The 24,996-nt window shown below is 38.9% G+C and overlaps 9 protein-coding genes across 9 annotated transcripts; 8 read left to right on the top strand and 1 right to left on the bottom strand. All coding sequences in view use genetic code 12, as the record gives it.

Annotated features, from left to right (window-relative positions):
- Positions 1-695: 695 nt before the first annotated feature.
- On the top strand, positions 696-2,366 carry ITR1 (myo-inositol transporter; the record flags this gene model as incomplete). Its single annotated transcript, XM_067694079.1, has 1 exon — positions 696-2,366. The coding sequence occupies one exon, from the start codon at positions 696-698 to the stop codon at positions 2,364-2,366; it is 1,671 nt and encodes a 556-aa protein (XP_067546436.1).
- Positions 2,367-2,592: 226 nt separating this feature from the next.
- Positions 2,593-5,727, top strand: CRK1 (cyclin-dependent serine/threonine protein kinase; the record flags this gene model as incomplete). The annotated part of the gene is made up of 1 exon (XM_067694078.1): positions 2,593-5,727. One exon carries the CDS (start codon positions 2,593-2,595, stop codon positions 5,725-5,727), a length of 3,135 nt encoding a protein of 1,044 aa, XP_067546435.1.
- Positions 5,728-6,022: 295 nt separating this feature from the next.
- FTH1 (Fth1p) lies at positions 6,023-7,279 on the top strand (the record flags this gene model as incomplete). Its single annotated transcript, XM_067694077.1, has 1 exon — positions 6,023-7,279. One exon carries the CDS (start codon positions 6,023-6,025, stop codon positions 7,277-7,279), a length of 1,257 nt encoding a protein of 418 aa, XP_067546434.1.
- A 1,410-nt stretch (positions 7,280-8,689) lies between these two features.
- Positions 8,690-10,945, top strand: I9W82_004950 (ferric reductase family protein; the record flags this gene model as incomplete). Its single annotated transcript, XM_067694076.1, has 1 exon — positions 8,690-10,945. The coding sequence occupies one exon, from the start codon at positions 8,690-8,692 to the stop codon at positions 10,943-10,945; it is 2,256 nt and encodes a 751-aa protein (XP_067546433.1).
- Positions 10,946-13,572: 2,627 nt separating this feature from the next.
- On the top strand, positions 13,573-15,615 carry I9W82_004949 (ferric reductase family protein; the record flags this gene model as incomplete). The annotated part of the gene is made up of 1 exon (XM_067694074.1): positions 13,573-15,615. The coding sequence occupies one exon, from the start codon at positions 13,573-13,575 to the stop codon at positions 15,613-15,615; it is 2,043 nt and encodes a 680-aa protein (XP_067546432.1).
- A 1,200-nt stretch (positions 15,616-16,815) lies between these two features.
- I9W82_004948 (uncharacterized protein) lies at positions 16,816-18,960 on the top strand (the record flags this gene model as incomplete). Its single annotated transcript, XM_067694073.1, has 3 exons — positions 16,816-16,955; positions 17,007-18,245; positions 18,555-18,960. The coding sequence occupies 3 exons, from the start codon at positions 16,816-16,818 to the stop codon at positions 18,958-18,960; spliced, it is 1,785 nt and encodes a 594-aa protein (XP_067546431.1).
- Positions 18,961-18,990: 30 nt separating this feature from the next.
- I9W82_004947 (sulfiredoxin) lies at positions 18,991-19,398 on the bottom strand (the record flags this gene model as incomplete). The annotated part of the gene is made up of 1 exon (XM_067694072.1): positions 18,991-19,398. The coding sequence occupies one exon, from the start codon at positions 19,396-19,398 to the stop codon at positions 18,991-18,993; it is 408 nt and encodes a 135-aa protein (XP_067546430.1).
- Positions 19,399-20,331: 933 nt separating this feature from the next.
- Positions 20,332-22,446, top strand: I9W82_004946 (ferric reductase family protein; the record flags this gene model as incomplete). The annotated part of the gene is made up of 1 exon (XM_067694071.1): positions 20,332-22,446. The coding sequence occupies one exon, from the start codon at positions 20,332-20,334 to the stop codon at positions 22,444-22,446; it is 2,115 nt and encodes a 704-aa protein (XP_067546429.1).
- An 860-nt stretch (positions 22,447-23,306) lies between these two features.
- Positions 23,307-24,986, top strand: I9W82_004945 (sugar porter family MFS transporter; the record flags this gene model as incomplete). Its single annotated transcript, XM_067694070.1, has 1 exon — positions 23,307-24,986. The coding sequence occupies one exon, from the start codon at positions 23,307-23,309 to the stop codon at positions 24,984-24,986; it is 1,680 nt and encodes a 559-aa protein (XP_067546428.1).
- Positions 24,987-24,996: the final 10 nt, after the last annotated feature.

The following is a 24,996-nucleotide window of genomic DNA, read 5'->3' as shown; positions in this document are numbered from 1 at the left end:
ACCTGGAATTGTAGAGTTAGGATTGATTGGAAAATCTCAATCGTCCAATGTACATTAAAGAATGAGCGTCGCAGAAACCAATTCTACTCGTAACTAAAAAAAGAGAACGTTCCAGTCGATACCTCCTCAGGTCTCACATAACAGGATAATGAGCATAAGCCTTTCCCTACAATTTTTCCGGAATTCCCCAAACAATTTTTGTCTCGTGTGCTAAGACCAAATTCCTCGCCAGAATCTCGCTGAAAATTGACCACGACACTACCCTTACTATTAACTAAGCGTAATATATTCTTATCATCAGTGGTGAAGCAACACCTCAGTCATGATATAAACGTAGCTGAATACGGCATTTACCTTCTTCGGTAACAGCCGTACTTTCACTAAAACCAAAAGATCATATGCAAATGCAATCGTGCTTGTTTTTAGTCTTCGGTGAAATTTAAAATTTTCGGCGTTTTTTCTCTCATAAGGTGGAAAAATTTTATTTCGCCGTAAAAGCAATAAACAATCAACAGATCATTTTTTTGTCTTTTTTTTATTTTTTCTATTCCTCCTATTCCATTTTATTCAGATCTTTTGCTATCCATTTTCTCAAACTAAATAGCACCACACGACGTCTCAACACTGCATCCTTATCTCAATAACAAGGATCGTACCAAATTAATCACCATCTTCGTCATACTTCCCCGCACGTCATGAAAAGGGATACACAAATCGCCACTCAAGGTAGTAGGATTACGCGGGTTGTCAGCTCAGAACTCAATAGCCTGCACTCATCCGTAATATCGACAAACTCATCGAAAGATTTACTACCTGATGTAGGGACAAGCTCAGCATTCGAGGGGGAGTCCGTTCAAGTTTCGGAGTCGGAAACACGTCCTTCAAAAATAGTCATCCTTTTAACATTGGTCTCTTCAATATCTGGATTCATGTTTGGTTATGATACCGGTTACATATCATCTGCTTTGGTGCAAATAGGAACAGACTTGTCAAATAAGATCTTGACATCGGGCGAAAAGGAATTCATCACATCTGCTACATCTCTTGGTGCTTTGCTAGGTGCTATATTGGGTGGTATATTGGCCAACTTAATTGGAAGAAAAAGAGTCTTGTTAGGATCAAATGTAATTTTTGTGGTGGGGACAATAATTCAACTCGCGGCTAAAACTGTTTGGACTATGATTGTGGGTAGATTTATCTTGGGTTGGGGAGTGGGTATTGCATCTTTGATTGCACCACTTATGTTGTCCGAATTAGCACCATCAAAATACCGTGGTCGTTTAATTGTTACAAACGTTATGTTCATTACAGGTGGTCAATTAGTTGCCTACTTCATTAATTGGGGGTTAACTCGTGTATCGCATGGTTGGAGGGTATCTGTTGGTTTATGTATGGTACCAGCTGTTCTTCAATCCGTCTTGTTTTTCTTTTTACCTGACACGCCAAGATATTACGTGATGAACGGCAACATACCTAAGGCGAAACAGGTATTGAGAAAGATTCACAACGATCCTTCTGACGCATTCATTGATGCTTCAATAGACGACATGATTCATTCGGACTCCACTGTTCCAGGAAGAAACCCCATACAGAAAGCTTGGGAATCCATCAAAATTATCCACACCACCCCAGGTAATTTCAGAGCATTAATTCTCGCATGTGGCCTTCAAGGTATTCAACAATTTACTGGTTTCAACTCCTTGATGTACTTTAGTGCCACCATTTTTGAAACAATTGGATTCAAGAACGCAACTGCTGTGTCAATCATCATATCAGCCACCAACTTCGTGTTCACGGGGGTCGCTCTCTGTATTATCGATAAAGTCGGAAGAAGGCGAATTTTACTTATAGGTATGCCATGCATGTGTGGTGCCTTGGTGGTATGTGCTATTGCATTCCATTTCCTTGACGTCGACTTCTCATCCGGTGTTGAAATACACACCAGAGGTATTAGTGGATGGGGAATTGTCGTAATTATTGGTATGATTCTATACGTTGCATCATACGCAATAGGTATAGGTAACGCAGCTTGGGTTGGAGTGGAATTGTTTTCCGATGTTAATGTTAGATCCATCGGTGGAATGTATGCAGCTTGTACCAATTGGGCTGGGTCCTTAGTGATTGCTTCTACATTTTTAACCATGTTGGAGAAGATAACACCAACAGGAACATTTTCATTCTTTGCTGGACTTTGCGCGGTTGCATTCTTTTTCGTTTATTTCTTGCTTCCCGACACTGCTGGTTTGGAGTTGGAAGAGACTACAAATTTCTTGACGAACGGGTTCAATGTAAAGCAATCAATTGCATTATCAAAAGCCAGAAAAAGGAAATCAAAGTACACTACAACCGGAAGCGGAGATGCCTAACTTTTCTACTTTTCTTTAACCTAATATATTGCATATGTGTATACGAGTAAGTTCTCAGTTGTGTAGGATCTTTAGCGGGCATATGAACTCTGTTGCGATTTAAGTATTGTCGCGTTTTTTGATGTCACGTAATTGTCATCCAAACGAAAAAGATTTATCAAAAACCATGCGAGTAATAATACTGCCGTCCTACGAGAGATAAAGTTCAACCATTGTCACATAACTCATGTCATTTAAAGAAGACCACCGGCCGACTAGTGAGGTTAATGACCAATCAAAAATGTCAAGAGGAGAGCGGAGAGATGGTGATAGATACACAGATTCAATACCAGAAATGTCCAAATTGGATCAGTATCAAATGATTGAAAAGTTGGGACAAGGAACTTTTGGAGTCGTACAGAAAGCCAGAAATAAACGTACAGGCGACCTAGTGGCAATAAAACAGCTATTGAATCATCTGGCAAAGGAAGGCTTCCCGATAACGGCCATGAGAGAGATTACAATTTTGAAACAACTCGATCACCACAACATTTTAAACATTGCTGATATCATCTTTGCTGAGCCCGATGTAACGAATCCGGCTGATGTGATCACACAAAGGGGATCATTCTACACAGTTGCTCCTTATATGACAAGCGACTTGGTTGGAATTCTTGAAAACCCTGACATACATCTTCAGCTTAATCAAATTAAGTGTATCATGACGCAATTATTTGAAGGCATACAATATATTCACGAGCAAAACTATTTACACAGGGATATCAAAGCAGCCAACATATTGATTGATAACAAAGGAGTTTTGAAGATCGCAGACTTTGGGTTGGCAAGATTTTATCACGGAGATGTGCCAAGATTAGGAATGGGCCCTGGTGGAGGAGAAAAAGACTATACTGCACTTGTTGTAACTCGTTGGTACCGTCCACCGGAACTTTTACTAGGTGAAAGAAAGTATACCACTGCGGTTGACCTTTGGGGAGTTGGATGCGTGTTTGCTGAATTATTTGTTGGTAAACCGATACTTGTTGGTAAAAGTGATGTTAATCAAGCCCAACTCATCTTTGAGCTTATAGGGTCGCCAGAAAATTGGGACCAGGCATTCAGATTACCAAACAAATCACACTTTAATATTGGTGTAGGATGCAAACGAAGTCTAGAAAGGAGGTTCGAATCGGTGATGCCACCTTCAGCCGTACTGTTATTGAGTGGATTACTAAGACTTGATCCGTATAAAAGGTTGAACTCATTGGATGCCTTGAACCACGAATTTTTCAAAACTGAGCCCTTACCTATACTTCCAGAACAAATGCCTCAATTTGGAGAGTGCCACGAGATCGATAAGGAAAGGTTTAAGAAGCTCAAAGAATCCAACTATGTCTCTATGAAGTCAGAGTCAAGAACCTATCTTGAAGATAAAAGATGGGAACATGAAGATCCGAACCTGTTTGAAGGGACTGGCAATCGTGATGGCTATGACGATTATGGCAAAAATTACGTTCGCCGCACCCACTCCAGACATGATAATGAAAATGCATTTGAAGACAGGAGGCGAAATCAAAAAGTTTATCCAGGGGGAGGCTACTATGACGATCGAGGTAGAAGGAATCAAGATAGTTGGAGAGAGGATGAGTACATTGACAACGACTTTGGGGATGAGAGAGCACCCTATAATAGCTTAGATTACGGTGGACCTAGAACTTTTGAATCCAAACAGCTTTACCCATATGTACCACGGCTGGAAAGAATTGAATCACACTCAAGACGTGAATCCCCTCGCCCATTGAGTAGAACGGAAAACCGACAGTACAATCCAATCCATAGCAGGAAGATCAATGGAGTAGTAAACTATTCAGAAAGAAGGTCCCCTTCAAGGTTTAAGGGTACGCCTGGAAATTTTTTATCTAGAGAAAGTAGTCGTGAACCAGAAAAAGCTTTTGTTGGAGAGGGGAACACCAGAATCACTGCAAATGAAAACCATAAGCACTATCTGAAGCCGTCTGATGACCATTCTAATGCTGGATCTAGTCCTTCGGATGTATCCCTGGTTATTGAAATGGATTACCAAGAGCATGACAATGAAGAGGAAGAGAAGAAACAAGAGAAAGAGCAAGAGAAGGAGGAAGAGAAGAAACGAGAGCAAGAGCAAGAGCAAGAGAAAGAGAAAGAGAAAGAGAAAGAGAAAGAGAAAGCGGAAGATGGGCGAAGAAAAGCTTTTGATAATCTGTTTAGTTCGGAGACCAGTAGCTCAAAAAGCAGACGTGACTATATCTCTCCCAAAAGAGAGAGATTCAATGCAACTGAAAAGGAAGATACAAGGAGCGTTGACTCTACAAAAAAGAAGGATGGAAGAGACTTTAGCTCCGGTCATACTACAGGCGCCACAAAGGAGCAGCAGAACGTTGAATCCAAGGATTCAGACGTACCTGAAAAAGCTACAACAAGCGTTCTACAGGATACCGAAACGGAGCCAAAACAAGTAACAGCAGACAAAGCGCTAAACACATCTTTCATGGAGAGAAGATCGTTAAACCAAGAGAGTAATTCACTTGGAAAGGAGGTTTTGAACAAAGAGCATACGACCGACAACAAGAAGGTCAGTGCCAATAAGACAGGTAAATACACAGTGGATGAGCGGACGCGGGAAAATCATCTGGCTCCGCCCGGCAGAGAACCTACGATCGAGCCCCAGCACCCAAGGACTGGTAATGCAGCTAAGCCTTCTAACTTGGAAGGCTTTGGTAGTAGAAACAGAAATCGAAGCATGCCTTATGTCCACGGAGGCTGGAGTGAAAGGGTGGCAACTACAAAAAAGAGTCCTAACCGCTCTGTATCACCGGTGCTGAAAGAGTCAAGAACTGGTGAAACCACACCAAAATTTGAAGTGGAGAAAACACCGGCACCCCAGTCCCTGGCCTTAGCTCAAGTCAAAGGCGCAGAACTTGGCAAACCTAAATTATTTCAAACGCCTTCGCTAGAAGCAAACCGTCCGGATCGTCATGTTCTGCGTACGACAGCTGCATCCAAGGAAGTACCCAAGAAGGACTTATTTGGCAAACCCAAAACTAGCACAGTTCCAATCAACCATACGCGTCCGACAAGGGTTGAAAGAAGTTCAAGGAACTTAAAAGAAAATGTGTTGAAGAGAGAATTAGTAAGTCATGCCATGCAAGCTAGCAAACGAACCAAGAAGAACTACAGTTATGTGGATGATACTCTACTGGAGAGCGATTTGAGTGATGTTGAGGAATTTCCAGAAAAAGGCAAAAGGCATGATCTTTATAGGAATTTCTTGAATGAAGAGGGGTACATGAGGGAGCCGATATATAGGAAGCATTTGAATGAGGCGAGGAGGTTCAAAAGATGATTCGGGTTTATCGCATTTCATAGAATGGGATTATGTTGTAATAAATTATTCCTGCGTAAGCCACATCTCTGTAAGTGAAGATTGATTAACTAAATATCACGCCGGCACGGCATTTATTGTGTCCTTCCGTGCGGGTGCGTGGCTCGAAAGGTGAACACGAAAAATTAAAGTTGTGTTGTGATCCGAATCGGTCTCGTTTCAGTGGAGAGAGATCTTTTAGATAAAAAGAAAAAGAAAGTCACATTGTTTTGGAAATATTGTTCTGATCCTACAATCTAGAAGATCACATCCAGAAATGGCAACGCTAGACGACTACTTTTCTATACAGACTTTTTTAATCGTGCTAAGGGAGACATTGGAGTCTGCCATCATTATATCTGTTCTTTTATCGTTTGTTCATCAGACGTTTTGCACTGACGATGGCAAGACTTCGAATAGACTCGAGGGACAGTACCAGGCGATACCTCAGGAGTCCATATCTTCCTCAGAGAACACAGAGCAATCGGAATCAACGTTGGGTGACAAGAGGTTGGGTCGAATATTGAAACTTCAAATTTGGTTTGGTGGGTTGTTGGGCCTTGCCGTTTGTTTGTTTATAGGTGCAATAATTCTTGTTGTGTTTTACAAAGTGGGCAACGATTTATGGGCAATTGCCGAGCATTACTGGGAAGGGACATTTTCTATCCTTGCTAGCATAATCATCTCAATCATGGGAATTCAGATTCTTCGGGTTAGCAAAATGCAACAAAAGTGGAAAGTCAAGTTAGGAAGACTTTTGCAACTGTCGAGACATTTCAATCCACTGATATCAACCCCGAATAGGAAGTCCGAGGGTGGTTGGCTTTATAAGTTGGAGTTGTTGACAGAAAAGTACAACATGGTGATATTGCCATTTGTAACGACATTGAGGGAAGGACTCGAGGCAATAGTGTTTATTGGTGGAATTGGAGTCAATGAAGATACCTCAATCTGGGCAATCATAAACGCAGCAGTGATTGCAGTTATTGTTGGAACATTGATTGGCTGTATTTTGTACAGATCGGGAAACACTCTATCATTGCAATGGTTCCTTATTACTTCCACATGCTTTTTGTACTTGGTTGCAGCAGGATTGTTTTCTAAAGGTGTTTGGAACTTTGAGCTTCAGAATTTTATTAACCAATGTGGAGGAATGGATGTGAGTGAAACTGGCCATGGACCAGGCTCTTATGATATCAAGAAGAGTGTTTGGCACGTGAATTGTTGTAATGGAGAGTTACAAGAAGATGGAGCTTTTTGGATGCTCTTGACGGCAATTTTAGGTTGGACCAATTCGGCTACGTATGGAAGTGTAATCAGCTACATTTTGTATTGGGTGGTGGTAACGATTGCATTTATATCATTATCGTATGAAGAAAAACAAGGGTATTTGCCAGTAATTCCAATACTGTGGCAACTCAAGCGTATAAGAAAAAGGAGGTTATTGTATACTTCAATAGTTGACCAGCAGATAGATGGCGGTGACAACAGGGCAAGCATAGATTCAATCAACTCAGAAACACCCTTGCAATAGCACATTTGGTGTGGGCGATTTGATTGGAGATAATATCGCCAGATAAACACTAAATGTTAAACTCCACCGATGCTTGATGCGGGATGCTCATAGCAATAGTCATTAGGTGACAGGAGTGGTTTAGTTTTAGAATAGGGTAATGCACTCAATCTTTGTATAAACTCTGCACTATTTTGTGTTTTGTAATTAGCTGCCAATTTCTTGGCTTCAAATTTATGGCACACAAATTTGAGAGAGACATTACATCTTGTACATGATTTCCGAGTTGAACACTGATTTCACCCAATGAAAACCTTGCAAGAGATACGAAATGAAAACAGAAGCAGAGCATGTGAGAAAAAAAGGAATTGAATGCAATCCAACCGCCAAGAAATGATTCAGGATTTGCGGTCATAGCTTTGACGTGTTGCCAGCTGTTACCAGTTGCTGATTCGACCGGCTTTTATTGGCTAATATACCACTCGTGTCATATACTAAAACACCACCAACATGGAATTGCGGACGAAGGCCTTCCTTTTATTCAGGGAAGGAAATTTTTCAATAGTGTCAAAAAGATTGCGAAAATGTTCACTCAATGGATGCAATCAATATTAGAATTTCTTGAAAGAAAGGGGTTCTGTTACACATTCCGGAATTGATGATCACAAAGTTGGTTTAATTAGACAGATAGACATACAGTGTGTCAGAAACATAGTCTTTTTAGTCTTTCATAGCTGGTTCATGCCAAAACGCTAATCTTATTGGAAGGGCCACCAGGATGAGAAGACGTTATAAGTACATTGGCTTGGCCCCTTAAAAATGGTACTCTTACAAAGCCGGTGAATGTCTACTACTTTTCACATGAGGCGGTCGCCTTTGTCTCTCTTTGTTAAGTCGTATTCTAATTAACCCTACCTTGGCATTCATGTGCTGTTTTGTGTGCTAGTAAAAGTTTATTCTTTTGCGGCATTTGCTTTTTTTTTCAAACTTTATTTGCCAAGACATTAACATCATTACACAAAGCTAAATATAGGCTGCATAGCCTGTCATAGATTTTCTAGATAAAATTTCGGTCAATACTCTTTCCATATGTATTGTGTCTTCTTCTTAATTAAAAGATGAGTTTATGAATTGTTCTGATTGGATCAGTCATTCTTTGTGCGATATTGACTTCATTTTGCATCAGTTAATTTATCCACAGCCATTGTCATTGTAATAATACCCATGGTCTGCCGAACTCACCACCTATTGTTTGTCTTCCAATAGTAGTCAATCCATTTGTGCAGTTTGGTTTGCTAACTATTGTTCTACGGACCCGACTCATAATCTACAGGAAGCTAAGGTGTACACTTTCTCTGTATAAATACGGGATATATTTCCTTCAAATTCACGGCTTAAAGTTTAAATTTGCCAAATACAAAGCGATCAATCATGGCGTCAATATTGACAACATTTATCTACTTGCTTCTATGCGTCAACCTTTCTGCTGCTGCTCGTGGTGGTTCTACAGACTACAAGAGAGATAAAGATAAAAGATTTTACTTTGCTTGTCAATATCAAATGAATACCGAAGTAACCTTTTGTGGACCCAGAGATAGATCATGTACTTGCTCCAATAAGAACGCCATGGCTACTATCGCAGGTTGCATGGATAGTATAGAAAAGACTAAGGAAAAATATTTGAAACAATGGAAAGAGAGTTGTGTTCGCCTGAGAGCAAAATTGGACGCAGATTGGTTTGAACAAGCTCTCAATTACTACAAGGAAAATGCCAAAGCAGCTGCAGACATCTCCGGTTTCAACAAATCAAAGCCGATTGAATTTCCACTCATATTGAACAGAACCAATACTGCTGTGTTCCAAGAGTCTTACAAAAGGTTTTATGATAACTATTATGATTCAATCGATTACGGAGCTGGTATTTTAGGCTATTGGTTATTGGTTTTGATTTTGGGAGCAGTTTTTAATTGGGCCAAATTTTTGTTTCCAGGTCTTACCAAGAAAATGACTGGCCCTGTTGTTAATTTCTGGAGATCAAATGTTTCATTACCTGCCACGTTTGGAAAGAAGAAACTGCAAGAGCAGGAATTCTTGAGATACTTTGGCTTTTTGATCCCATCAAGACTTGAAACGTTGATTGTTTTCTTATTTTATTGTGTTACCATTTGGTTATGCGCCATTAATTTGAAAGCAGCAAAACATGAAGTTATGATGGATTCCAGATACAAAGCAGAGTTGAGGTATGCAGGTGATAGAACGGGAATTATAGCAACGATGATGATGCCATTGGTCTTTTTGTATGCTGGAAGGAACAATTTCTTGCAATGGTTAGCTGGCTGGGATTACAGTACTTTTGTCATGTACCATAGGCACACAGCCAGAGTCATGTTTATGTTGGTTGTCATTCACGCAGTTTGTTACACAGTTGTTTTTGCTATAGGTGGTAGGTATTCTACTAGTGTTACAAGGAGATACTTTATATGGGGTATCGTTGCTACTGTATGCGGGGGAGTTATTATGATTCAAGGTATGCTTTATTTAAGAAGAAGATGGTACGAAGTGTTTTTGATCTTACATATCCTATTAGCTATCTTTTGGGTCGTTGGTGCATGGTACCACGTTGTGGATTTTGGCTACATCTGGATAGTATACTCAACAATTGCCGTATGGTCCTTTGATAGAGCTGTCAGGATTGGTCGTTTATTTGCATTTGGTTTCCCACATGCCGATGTTACATTATTGAGTGATGAGACATTGAAAGTTGTTATTCCTAAACCAAGTTACTGGAAGTCAGTCCCAGGAGGACATGCTTTTATCCATTTTTTGAAACCAACCTACTTTTGGCAATCACATCCATTTACATTCACTGACTCAGTGGAGAATAAGAAAAGCATTGTGTTGTATTGCAAAGTCAAAGGTGGTGTCACACACAGCTTGTACCAATCATTGGCTCAAGCTCCCGGAAGAACTTGCAAGATTAGAGTTAGTGTTGAAGGACCTTATGGAGAATCTACAGCTGCTAGATATGCTGACAGTGCAGTATTTATGGCAGGTGGTAATGGTATCCCAGGTATCTATTCTGAGGTTGTTGATGTTGCCACGAGGACAAAAGATGCTCAAAACAAAGTCAAGTTAATGTGGGTTGTCAGAGAGTGGAGATCATTGTACTGGTTTTACGAGGAGTTGCTTAACTTGAGGGACACGAAAATTGAAACAACCATTTACGTGACTCAACCATCAAGCCATGTCTTTATTGATGAGTTCAACAATAGATTCCAGGGATTGGAAAGATTGGAAATTGAGGATTCAGAAACGTCAAATTCCGACAAAGAATGCTCAATTAATGAAGTTGTGAAAGTAGCAGAAGACAATTCCAGTGATGAGAAACAAGATTCAATCAAGGAAGTTGCCAAAGTTGAAGAGTGTACATTCGATGAGAAATTCAAAACCCAAAGGATTGTTGACATCATCAAGACGGAGCTTTCACATGTTACGTTCAAAGAAGGTAGACCATTAATCAAGGAAATCGTTTCTCAAGAAATTCACGAATCCAATGGGTCAGCGGCTTTTGTTACGTGTGGTCATTCAATCATGGTTGACGAACTTCGTTACTATTGTGCAAAGAATGTATCTAACCCTGAAAAGAAGAGAGTTGATTTTTATGAGCAAATACAAGTCTGGGCATAGATGATAGAGCCGTTGATTTGCTGTATAGTTTAATAATATTCGTTAGGTGTTTCTACTGATCCTTGTACAGTCGAGTCTGACCCAGGCTTGTAAGTCTGGTCTGCGAGTTACTCTGGTCCGATTTACCGAAGGAAATGTCTTTGTTGTGGATTTGCATTGTAAGTGGTACAAAACATTTTGCCCATCAAGCATTAACTCCTTCCAAATTTTGTGTACAAAGTTCACTAATATACAACCAAATAATTTGTAATTTATTTCCACTTTTAGATATACCTTCTAATTTAGTAGGTTTTAGCCAGTTAGCACTTTGCCTTTCGGGTTTTGCGGAATATTCATGAAAGCGTAAACTTAGTCTTGACCTCTAGTTTTTAACGCAGAATGCGGATTGACTTCAAACTAAAACGTGCATACCAACGGTCCTGGAACTCTACACAAGAGAAGATTAAAGTTTATTTTTGACATGGCTAAGAATTTGAGAATACGAACACCCCTTCCAAGATTTTTTTTTTTCCTTTCTGTCAGTCCACTGAGAATGAAAAAATTTTTTTTTTTTTTTTTTTGACAAGAGCTCTTAGACAATATTTTCGATTGTAAGAATAGAATCAAGATGCATTGTCCTTGCAGGAATACCCTGAGATCTTGAGAAAGCAATTTACCTCTCAACAATGGGTAATTATCAAAAAAATCAGCTTATTGTTGGATGATACATTTTGTGTAGTTAGTGTAAACACCTGACGCTGATTGGCTATGGAAGTGCGGGAAAGGAATTAACCGTTTTGTGCACAGTGACCAGGGGTTGCTTTTGTACCTAAATGTACGTATATGCAATAGCAGAACAATAAGAGAGACACATTTTCTTGGCAGAGGCTTTGAATGCCCTTTTGTACTCTCCTCTTTAATTAAATCCATCAAGTTCAAAGACCGAGTCCACGATGTTAATTGGCGCAGAGAAATATGAAACTTTTTAAGCCAAACTGAGGCGGGCATTGCCATGAAGGTAAAGGGAAGTTACGAGTTTTAGTGCACCCCTTAAAGTTTAAATCTATCAACGCTTTTGCACACTTGCATCATGTACCTTACCTGCTAAAACATTGACACCTCAACCAGCCCAATGTGTCATATGCTCACAAGACCTGAATGAGCAATATTTTGTATTCCTAACTCGGCTATATTGTCTTTCCAAGCCGAAGATCCAATAAAAAACCACATTGAGTTGAAAACAATGTTTCTCTCTTTTCCTTTCTTCCTGTTCTATTCTTTTGTTAACAATACAATTCCATTTATCAAAAAGATCAGCTTTATTGTTTATTATTGTCCTTTGTACCTAATAATAGTTTTGTGCTTTGCTTCAGTTTTTGGCCCAAAGATGTAAGCAATTCAACTCTGATTGGCCAGAAGTGAGAAGAATAAGGTTACAATAATTTAAAATTGCATTTGTGTTAAATTAAGGATTTCCAATTTGGAACTAAATTTGAAAGCAACGCCAAATTACAAAGCATATAACCAATGCCTTGGCAAAAAACGGGAACTGCGTAAATGAGGCGCAGGTAAACTCAGGGGCAGATAAGAATTGCCAAGACTTGAACAAAAACCCCTGGATATTACGATCTAGATTTTTGCTGATAACAATCTAGAATGAATAGTTGATAAACAGAACAGGGCATAGTTTGGTAATGGTATTGAAGGATATCAAAGAATCCAAACAGCAAACTAAGACGGGGGCTCATCCGTATCCGACTTTTGATATTATGTTGCAATATATTGCCTTTGTGCAACCAGTGTGTAATCCTTTTTTTTTTTTTTTTTTTTTTTTTTTTGAAATTTCAATCATAGGTGTATCAGTTTAGGATAGGAATGCATGCAATACAACCGTCATAATTACAACTGTGGCTGAGCTTCCAGTAACGTGCGTGTACCCAGGAATCAAAGCATCAGCTAATAAAAATCCAAGTAGTCTACCAGGATGAGGAGCAGTATGCAATGTTTTTACCAGACTTATCTGATCCGATCAGTGCCATTTTGACTCCTCCACATTGTTATTCAGAAGGCTAATATTCACCACTTTTTTGTACACTAAGATGGCTTTGTTCTTTATTGTTCTCAATTGTTTTTTATTCTATTATCTCGCCGTCTTTGATCTAGAATAAAATATACATATTAAATTTAAGGCGTTTCTTGTTTCTACAGTAAGTATTGTCATCCCTTTCTAGTAACTAGATGCCCATTGTTCTCCTTAAAACATAGGACATACAATTAATTAGTAGCTTTGTGGGCAAAATAAGAAAAGTCTAGACGATGATTGGTGAAAATTGTATTCTATGGACATTTTCACCATTATATAAAGCACGACGGATTCCCACTCTCAGAAGTATCGACAACCAGCAAAGTTCCCCAAAGCTCTTCGGCAGAAAATAATATCACCTAACATGTTTAACAGCCAATTCAACATCCTCATTTGCTTACTACTTTGGATCAACATTAGTGAAGCCAAGGGCGGAGAAAAGTATAAAAATTCAAAGTACGAGAGATTCTACTATGCCTGCAACGCTCAAATGCAGGTAGAGGTTAGTTTTTGCAGCCCTTTAAATACTTCTTGCCCCTGCACCAATCCAAATTCATTAGCAACAATGGCTGGATGTTTGTACAGTGTAGGGCACACATCTGAAAAAAGTCGGTCACCCATGTTGGAAACTTGTGCCCGTAGTAACGTTACACTTGAAGATGATTGGTTCGAAACGGCCCTTGAGGACTATAAACAGAATGCTAAATCAGCTAGTGAAATTGAAAACTTTAACATGTCGGTTCCGATTGATGTTCCGTTTATTTTGAATAAAACCAACACAGCAATCTATCAGGAGTGTTATCGAAGGTTTTACAACAATCTATATGATGCTATTGATTACGGAGCAGGAATGTTGGGCTATTGGTTATTAGTTTTACTATTGGGTGCAATCTTCAATTGGATGAAATTCTTATTCCCAGGTCTTACAAAGAAAATGACTGGACCTGTGATTAATTTCTGGAGATCAAATGTGGCTATACCAGCAACATTCAGAAAGAAAAAGTCACAAGAGCAAACCTTTTTGAAAATATTCAGTTTCTTGATCCCATCAAGATTTGAATCATTGGTGATCTTCTTGTTTTATTGTGTTGTGATTTGGCTCAATTCCATCAATTTGAAAGCAATGCATGGTGACGTTGTCTTTGAATCCAAATACCTGGCTGAAATCAGATATGTTGCCGATAGAACTGGTATAACTGCAACTATGATGATGCCATTGGTCTTTTTGTATGCTGGAAGAAACAATTTTTTACAATGGTTAGTTGGATGGAATTATAGTACATTTGTTGCTTATCACAGACACACAGCTAGAGTTATGTTTATGTTGGTTGTTATTCACGCAGTTTGTTTCACCGTTGCATTTGGAAGTTATTACTCAGCCGAGCTTAAGGAGGAGTATCTTCGATGGGGTATTGTTGCTGGTGTTTGTGGAGGAACTATTATGATTCAAGGTATGCTTTTCTTACGAAGAAAATGGTATGAATTGTTTTTGCTTTTCCATATTTTGTTAGCCGTCTTTTGGACTGCAGGTGCTTGGCTCCATGTTAGAAATTTGGGATACATTTGGCTTGTTTATCCAGCTGTTGCCGTATGGTGCTTTGATAGAGCTGTCAGGATTGGTCGCTTGTTTGCATTTGGTTTCCCACATGCCGATGTTACATTATTGAGTGATGAGACATTGAAGGTTGTTATTCCTAAACCAAGCTACTGGAAGTCAGTCCCAGGAGGACATGCTTTTATCCACTTTTTGAAACCAACCTACTTTTGGCAATCACATCCATTTACATTCACCGACTCGGTTGAGAATAAAAAGAGCATTGTGTTGTATTGTAAGGTGAAAGGAGGTGTCACACACAGCTTGTACCAATCATTGGCTCAAGCGCCCGGAAGAACTTGCAAGATTAGGGTAAGTGTTGAAGGACCTTATGGGGAGTCTACAGCTGCTAGATATGCTGACAGTGCAGTCTTTATGGCAGGTGGTAATGGTATCCCAGGTATCTATTCTGAAGTTGTTGATGTTGCCACGAGGACAAAAGATGCTCAAAATAAGGTCAAGTTAATGTGGGTTGTCAGAGAGTGGAGATCATTGTATTGGTTTTATGAGGAGTTACTTAACTTGAGGGACACGAAAATTGAAACAACGATTTACGTGACTCAACCATCAAGTCACGTCTTTATTGATGAGTTCAACAATAGATTCCAGGGATTGGAAAGATTGGAAGAAGACAGTGAGAATTTTGACCAAGAGAAGGAATATTCCATTAACGAAGTTGTTCAAGTTGAAGAAAACTCCAGTGACGAGAAACAAGATTCCATCAAAGAAGTGGCCAAAGTTGAAGAGAGCCCATACGGAGAGAAAGGGGGTTCAACTCATAGAATCGTTGACATAATAAAGAAGGAGCTTTCACATGTCACTTTCAAAGAAGGTAGACCTTCCATTAAGGCAATCATCCCGCAAGAGATACACGAATCTAATGGGTCAGTCGCTTTTGTCACGTGTGGCCATTCGGGTATGGTTGATGAAATTCGTTACTGTTGTGCAAAGAATGTTTCAAATCCGGACAAAAAGAGAGTTGATTTTTACGAACAGGTTCAAGTTTGGGCTTAAAGGTTGCGTCCAGTGTGTAATTTTTTTGTTTCTTTTTTTGGTATATATATAACTTTATTCTCGTTACAATGACATCAAAAGGCTTGTCTCGAGTCTGAGCGCCAGTTACAAAATTGCTTGCGACAGGCTCACGTCATGCAGCTAATTATAAACCTTGCGTCAGTGTTTATTCTCAATCTCTTTAACCTCGGCAGAAAAGGTAATTGTTGAAGGAAATGTGTGCAATAGAAGAAGCTGTGATTCAACGAAAGCAGAGTTTCTTGGTTGCAACTGCTAAACGAATATCCGTTACTTCAGCAACATCAGTCAATGAAATGGGTCCTGATGGAACAGTTACCAGTGAAATGTTAAGGAAAAGGTCCATAATAACTAGAAGGTCTGTTTACTTGGCTATATGCTTGACATTAATTACCATGGTGCTTTTCTTGAACGCTATTTTCGGAATTCATTGCAAATTCATACTGAACTGATTTACTGAGGTCTACGCATGGATGAAGCTGGCAGAAGCTCAATAATATCTGCGTGCATTGATTAAGAAGAAGGGATGAGAAGAGGTTCCTAATTGTATGGTTTTGCTGTATCTAAAACTTGACACGACATGTAGACAGCTGGATCTGAAATTATCATTTTCTTATATATACAACCCGCTTATATCTCTATCGCTTCGATAATGAAAGTAACTTAGCCTGGTTGAGCTGTAGCTACGCGATATATCTCCTGATCCATTTTTTTATTTTTTTTTAAAAAGGTTGACATCATTCTTCATTCCTAAATAACTTAGAAGCAACTCCAACCATGTCAAAAGAAGAAGTAATGACTCCTGAGAGGCAAAAAGAGGCCAAAGACATATATTCATCGATGACGGAATCGATTTACTGTGCAATAGCAATGATCATTCTCAGCTCATGTTCTATCATCTTTTTTAATTAGAAATACTAAGTGGAACTGTCAAACATGTGATTCATAAACTACACCGTTATTGGGATACTAAAGTGGAATCTGTATTATATGAATTCCAAATGACATCGTTTGCGATCTAACTTGCCCAATATCTGTATTTTAAAGAGTTGCTAAATTTCTTGCAGTTTCTTATCGCAATCTTTGTAACCGCTACGACCAAAGGACCATATAATGCTTAAATACAAGCCTCAGTCACAGTGTTCCAATATGCAGCTTAAACTACCAATGTTGACCATCTGAATGCGTCTTTTAGCTTTTGTTGCTTTGCTTCCGTTCCTTGATGCATCCAATGTTCCAAGATCAAATAACCTTCCTTGTATTCGATATAAGGAGATGATACCCACATACGCATGCAGTTATCAGGTGAATGATCACGCAAGGTACTGCGAGAATAGTACATTGCACAAGCCGGATACTAATTGCTTATGCAGTAATATCAATTGGCTTGCATCTGTGCTTGGTTGTTTATCATGTAAAGGACACTTGGAAGTGAAAAGTATTCAAGGGGTCAAAAAGTTTTGCCAAATCAATGGTGGAGTAGAATTGTCACAGGAAAGAGTGCAGCTGGCATACCAAAAGTTTATTCACCACAAGTCCAATTCGTCTTCAACAGCATCACCCAACGTCAACACCACCATTGACCATCCCATTCTTTTACATTTACTGGAAGTGGAGCTATACAAAAAGGCATATGAAAAGTATCTTGGCAATTTTGATGACTCGATATACTATGGCACTGCAATATACGGGTACTGGTTGGTGGTGATTGTAATTGCAGCACTTGCCAATTGGGGAGAAGGGGTATTTACCTCATTCTCCAACACTCCATGGGTCCGATTAATTCACAAGTATCTAGTTTTACCAGCTCTAATGACCAAGTCGAAATCTCAAGTGCAATCACTACTCGGGCCAGTTCAGTTTATTCTTCCTTCACGGCTTGAAGCATTAATTTTGGCGCTCTTTTTTATTTTGTCAACAACTGTAACATTGATGAATACGGGCCCTGTTGATGGAGATCCGATCTATTACACAAAGAATAACGCTCAGTTGCGATATGTTGTTGATAGGTCTGGAATTATTTCAACAATGTTGGCGCCTTTGGTCGTTCTATTTGCCGGTCGTAACAACTTATTAATTTGGATTACCAGATGGCAGTATGAAAGATTTCAAACGTTTCACAGATGGTTAGCTAGGTCTATGGTTGTGTTAGGTTTAGTGCATGCTATAGGGTATACAAAACTACTAAGTATATTCTTTTACAGTGAGATCAAAACTGTTTATCTCAAAGCAGGAGTTGTTGCAATGGTGGCTAGCATTGTCATGGTGTTACAAGGCGTGTTATGTGTTCGAAGACGCTGGTATGAAATGTTTTTGATTGTACATATTGTGTTGGGTGTATGCTGGCTCGTTGGTTGCTGGTTACACGTAAATGAATTGGGTTTCGTCTATTTCTTTTACCCCGTTGCGGCTGTTTGGGGTATAGACATGCTTGCCAGGATTGTTCGCTTAATGTTTTTTGGATTCCCCATGGCAGACTTTTACTTGGTAGCTGACGACTTGATAAGAATTGATATTGCCGTACCGAAATCATGGCAAAATCGAGACACCATAGGTCATGCCTTCATATACATATTCCAAGCAAATTGTTTTTGGCAGTCACATCCTTTTACGTTTATGCACTCCATAAGAAATCAGGATCATATCTCGTGCTATTGTAGAGTTAAACGGGGGCTCACAGGTAATCTACGACGTTACTTATTGTCAAGACCAAGCAATCATGCTAGGATACGAGTGGGAGTAGAAAGCCCATACGGAACGACCTTGTTAACCAATCAAATGGATCTGGTGGTTCTTGTCGCTGGTGGAAGTGGTATATCTGGTATTTACCAAGAAACAAAACGCTGGACAAACAGGCACAAAAGAGACAATAACCAAACAATAAAGTTGATATGGATTGTTCGAGATTTCTCCTTCGTTAGTTGGTTTTATGATGAGTTGAAAGCTTTGGAAGGAACGCTGGTCGTGGTCAAAGTGTATCTCACCGGAGCTTCATCTTCATGGACAGAGAAAGGAACTCTCAAGAGTGGACCAATAGATGAGAAACGAGCTTACCATGAAGATGCAATACCACAGAGTGAACAGTCACTGAGTAGTGATGACGAATCTAAGCTTAACAATTTAAGTTTCATTGAGTTTTTGTATGGTCGACCTGACATTTCGCAGTTAGTGGCCACCAATATCGAGGAATGCCAAACCTCGGTTGCTTTTATCACCTGTGGCCATCCCAGGATGGTGGACGACCTTAGATTCGAGGTGTGCCAGAGAATTAATGCTGTGCCAGGTAAAACAGTCTACTTTTATAACCAACTACAAGTATGGGCTTGATATTACAATTTATTATTATATTTATTTGCGCTAACCTTGCTTCTCGGAGTCCTCTTTATCCATCTCTTCAAACATGACATCCACAGAAGAGCCCAAGTATAATTTTAATGTCTTTTTGGTTGCCGGTATAATTCTACTCTTGACTAAAATTTCCTTGTCATTCTCTTGACTTAGCCTATCGTAAGCTTGGAACCTATGACATCCACCAAATGCAAAATAATATGTCTTTCCTTGCTCTCTAATTTTGAAAACGTCAATTGGAGGTAGTTCTCCTTCGGTGATGTCTTCCACCTTACAGGTTGCAGAACTCATTGGAACACCCTTTAATGTGGAGACCATAGCATCGATCTTTTGATAATCTAGGACGGGTGGAATTGGTCTTTTGATTTCATGCAATGGAACGTATTCCTCTTTTAATCCTCTAGTTTGAATTGACATTGTATAGTAGTGTTGAAGAAAGTGTTGAGAATTGTAATAAAACAAGGGTTATTGCGTGTGTTTATAAATGGTTGCAAATGAAAATAGATCATCTGCTTTTGCTTAATAATGAGTCGGCGAATCCATTATTAAGATGCATGGAGCCGAGAACAAAAGAAAACGTGATGTCATTGTACTTTTTACACGACCTTTTAAAAGAATGTTTACTAATCGTGGAATGGACGAAATGGCTCTATTTTTTTGCTTTCCGAAGTGGCGATAGTAATCCCATTGAATAAGTGCATTTGCATCTTGCCCGCTGTCTTATTCAAAGATGGCTTTGGTTTTTTAGATCACCGAGCCGGATATGGTAGCTCCAAAGCCTACTTTGAATAGCAATTCATGACCAACGCCACAATTTATAAAAGCGTTGGAATGATCTGAAATTCATGTAGTGAGTGTGGTAATAGCCAATTAATGACAATATTTAGCTTCTACAGACTCTTTAAAATTTTGAGCCGCCTACTTCCAACTGTGGTTGCTCGTTATCTAAAAGATCATTGGTTAACAAAACATCTCTATATGCAGTCTTTCTCGTATCTCGTTAAACTTTTGGAAAATTTTTTTATTTGATCCAAATTTCTTTTTTTTTTTTTCCTCTTGCTACTTAGAGTTATCTATTTGATCAAATTATAAAAATTTGCATATAATTCTACAACGAATTCCCAACCATTGCCCGCTTAGCCAAAAAACCTCAACCTGGCGAAGCAATAGCACGGCATTGCATTCACTACCAAAATGTATGATATTGCACTATATACGTCCCTAGTGTTGGGAATATTGTTATTCCCTTTTCTCATACCAATCAGATCAAAAAATGCTATTCAACGAACTACAAAAAGGGTTCTTAGCGTTGCCCTCATAATATCCTTACTAGCAACCATAGCACCAGAAATGGCTAGGATAGGTGCTCCCTTTCATAAATATGGACAATCTAAAATTGCCTTCTTTGGTTGCAACTATCAGATACAGTTAACTACGGCACGCTTTTGCCAACAAAATCAAACTTTCGAATGGTGTTACTGTAACAATTTCAATGCTTTTGCCACTATTGTCCATTGCTATCAAGAAGGTCACCAAGATCAAATTGGGTCGTTGTTGGAAATGTGCCAGGAGTATAATAGAACCATAACACGTGATGCTTTAGTGCATGCGGAATCCTATTATGATACTCATTCAAGGTCAATACAAGACATTCCAAACTTTCAACCAAATACATTAGTGAATTTCCCAGTCAAGCTAAATACAACCGAGACGTACATTTTTAAAAAGGCATATAACAATTTCTTGGGTAATTTTGATTTGTCGGTTGATTATGGTGCTTACTTGGTCCTTTATTGGGTGATTGTGTTTGCCCTAGTTGCAGTAGGTAACTGGTTTAAGATTTACTTTCATGGAGTGAATAAAAAGTTGACAGATCCTGTTTCTAACTGGTTTAGAAAGATGATCTCATTACCTGCAACTGGGCGCAGAAGGAAAACGAACGAGAGGAGATTTGCTTACGTTTTGGATCTTTTAGTTCCAACCAGGGCAGAGACCTTGATATTAAGTACATTTTTGGGATTATCTGTATACCTTTTGACGAAAAATATCAACTATATTGAAGGCGATCCATTGTTCCATGACAAGAAAATGGCATATCTTAGATACTACGCTGTACGAGCCAGTTTGTTGTCAAGCTCGATGATGCCTTTGCTTATCCTTTTTGGAGGAAGAAACAATTTTTTGCAATGGGTTACGAGGTGGGATTACTCCACGTTTATAACATTGCATAGATGGATCTCGAGGATAGTCGTCGTGTTTATCCTCATCCACTCATTCAACTATGGAATTTATATGAGAGTAAGAGGCGCTGAGATCAAACCTTATATATACTTTGGAGTCGCCGGCACTTACTCCGGCGTCGTCATCTTAATTCAAGGGCTTTTGGTTCTTCGAAGAAAATGGTATGAAGCATTCTTGTTAATTCATATCGTACTTGCAGCAGTATTTATATTTGGTGCATGGATACATGTTGAGCAATTATATTGTGTTTGGTTTTACTATGTATCAGCAATGATCTGGTTATTTGACAGAATTATAAGACTTTGCCGACTTTGGTCGTTTGGTTTCCCAGAAGCCAAGGTTTACCTTTTAGCAGATGAAACTTTAAAGATTATAGTGCCAAAACCGCATGATTGGGAAGCAGTCCCTGGTGGACATGCATTCATCCATTTTTTACGTCCTAGTTGTTTTTGGCAATCTCATCCGTTTACATACACAGTTACGGATGATGAAATAGTTTTATTCATAAAGGTAAAAAAGGGAGTAACTCAGTCAATGTCCAACTACTTGCAAACACACAAGGACAAGTATACAAAGGTTCGAGTTGCGATTGAAGGATCCTATGGAGAGCAGACTCCAGCGGATAAATATGATACTTCAGTGTTTGTAGCTGGAGGAAATGGAATACCCGGAATCTATGCGGAAGCTGTTAAAGTACATAGTCAAGAGTCAAAACGGAAGGTCAAATTGATTTGGGTAGTGAGAGAATTTTCCTCATTGCTTTGGTTCTATGATGAATTGTTGCAGTTGCGAGGAAAAGATATCGACACCACTGTTTTTATCACAAGGCCAAATATTGCCATTAATGCTGATGATTTCCGCAAACGTGTCAACTCAATCGAGGCTGATGCGTTGATGGACACAAATGAAATGACACCACTACTCAAAACTCCAAAGAGAATATTAGAGCTGGAAGGGAATGATTCACTCACACCATCGGATGAAGAAATTGATTTTGATCAGAGAATTAAACAAGAGTTGTCGCATATTACATTTATTGAATCGAGACCAAATATTGATAAATTAGTTGTCACGAGTATTGAGGAATCGATAGGATCCACTTGCTTTGTTACCTGTGGGCACCCCGCCATGGTTGATGATTTGAGAGCGTCCGTGGTGCGCCATATTAATAATGTTGATCGTAAACGTATCGACTATTTTGAGCAATTACAGGTTTGGGCATAATAGAGTTTAATAGAGATTTTTTAATTTACGTTACGAATGATATACAGTCTTGGGTTAATGGGGTTTCATTCAAACATCTCTATAAAAGTTGAGAATTGAAGTAAATATTAGCACACACACAAAAGGCACCACAGATGATGTCAATGACCAAAACTTTCAAAGACTCAATAATTTTATAAACTAAAAGACTTTGTACGTCATGTTAGCAATGTTGCCAAGAAGCCAAGGTAAAAGAAAAGAAAAGAAATACTATATTTTTTATCCGACCTTGGTGTGTTGATACTACATGGTGACAATATGAGGTAGCCTTTTTGTGAGGCGAAGTGAATAATGATTTCTTGGATTGCTTTGGTACAAAGAGTGATGACTTAATTCACCGCAGAAGTAGCCAAGCCTAGAGTAGGAGAAAAAAAAAAACCTGTGAAAAGGTCGAGAAAGAAATCTCTTGCCGTATGTGGATTACGGGTCGCCCCCGATCATGCTCTATTCGTCTTTCCATGTACTGCAGAAGGTGTTGACTCGTAATTTTTCCGAATTTAGGTTTTGTGTAATCAAATTTTAATGATGTTACAATTTAGTATATGGTAATGTTGCAGAAACAGTAAATTTGCCTTCTCACTTACTTCCAGCAGGATGATCGAAATAAACATACATAGAGCCAAGATTCCTATTTACAATGGAAATTGGACTTAATTATCACAAATTGCCTCAATAAATAAAACCCCAGAAAGAAGTCAATTTTTTACTGCAAAAAGAAGAAAGACAATAAAAAGGCTTCAACTTTCCTAAAATTTTTTTAAAACTCTTGCAATATATACTCTGGAATAGCCAAACAGCAACTGCATTACCATTCTTGCAATATGGAAACAAAAATGACGTCCGAGGATAGCTTAAACGCAATTGACGATTCAAATAGTAATATTGACAAGATTACCAAAGATGAGCCATTGGATAACAAAGACACACAGAGTTTAGAAGAGGATGTTGAAGAAGAGTTGAAGCAAAAGTCATACAAGGATTACATATTGATTACAATTTTATGTTTTATGGTTGCTTTTGGGGGATTTGTATTTGGGTATGATACAGGAACAATTTCAGGTTTTGTCAACATGACTGATTTCATAGACAGGTTTGGCCAGCTTAACGATAATGGAGAAAAGTATTTGAGTAATGTTCGAATGGGACTAATCATTTCCATATTCAATATCGGGTGCTGTGTTGGTGGATTGGTATTTTCCAAGGTTGGAGATATTTATGGAAGAAGAATTGGATTGATGTTTTCCATGGTGATTTATATCATTGGTATCATTGTTCAAATTTCATCGCAGACACATTGGTTTCAAATCTGTATTGGTCGTGCAATCACTGGATTGTCTGTGGGTACAGTTTCTGTTATTTCTCCAATGTTTATTTCCGAGTCATCACCTAAAGTGTTGCGTGGAACGTTGGTTTGTTGTTTCCAATTGTGTATAACTTTGGGTATATTTATTGGATACTGTTGTACTTATGGTACTAAGCAATTGAATGACTCGGCACAATGGAGAATTCCACTTGGATTGTGCTTTCTTTGGGCAATCTTTTTGGGTGTTGGTATGTTGTTTATGCCTGAATCTCCCAGATACTTGGTGGAAAAGAAACGCATTGAGGATGCAAGAGCATCCATCGCAAAGTCCAATAAGTTGGCAATTGACGACAAAGTTGTTAGTTTGGAGTTGCAGTTGATACAAGCGGGAATTGATAGAGAAGAATTGGCTGGTACGGCGTCTTGGAAAGAATTAATCACTGGGAAACCAGCAATTTTCAAAAGAGTATTGACGGGAGTTGCTTTAGCATCATTACAGCAATTGACAGGTAACAACTATTTTTTCTACTTTGCAACAACAATCTTCAAAGCAGTTGGGTTGGAAGACTCATTTCAAACCTCAATGATTCTAGGTTGTGTTAATTTCCTTTCCACGTTTGTAAATATCTGGGCAATTGAAAGGTTTGGAAGAAGACTTTGTTTATTGATTGGTTCAACAGGTATGTTTATTTGTTTTGTTATCTATTCAGTACTTGGTTCCACAAACTTGTACGAGACGAGCGATTTCCAAAACTCACCTACTCATTTGCCAACAGGACGGGCCATGATTTTCATTACTTGCTTGTACATATTCTTTTTCGCATCTACTTGGGCAGGTGGTGTTTATGCAATCTTGTCTGAAACTTACCCCTTGAGAGTTAGATCAAAGGCCATGGCAGTAGCAATTGGATCAAATTGGATCTGGGGGTTCTTGATTTCATTTACATCCTCGTTTATCATCAACTCGATTCATTTCTATTATGGGTTTGTATTTACTGGATGCCTTGCTGCATCGTTGGTATTTGTATACTTCTGCATCATGGAAACAAAGGGATTGACGTTGGAAGAAGTTGATGAAATGTATTCACAAGGCATATTACCCTGGAAGTCAGGAAGCTGGGTACCTCCAACACCAGAAGAAATGGCCACATCAACAGGTTATGCAAAGCCTGATCATGAACATGTATCTGATGCTTAGCGTATAGGTT

This window comes from Candida metapsilosis (genome assembly GCF_017655625.1).
Source record: "Candida metapsilosis strain BP57 chromosome Unknown scaffold7, whole genome shotgun sequence".
In the NCBI taxonomy this organism is placed as follows: domain Eukaryota; kingdom Fungi; phylum Ascomycota; class Pichiomycetes; order Serinales; family Debaryomycetaceae; genus Lodderomyces; species Lodderomyces metapsilosis.
This window is presented reverse-complemented; position numbering and strand designations above follow the sequence as displayed.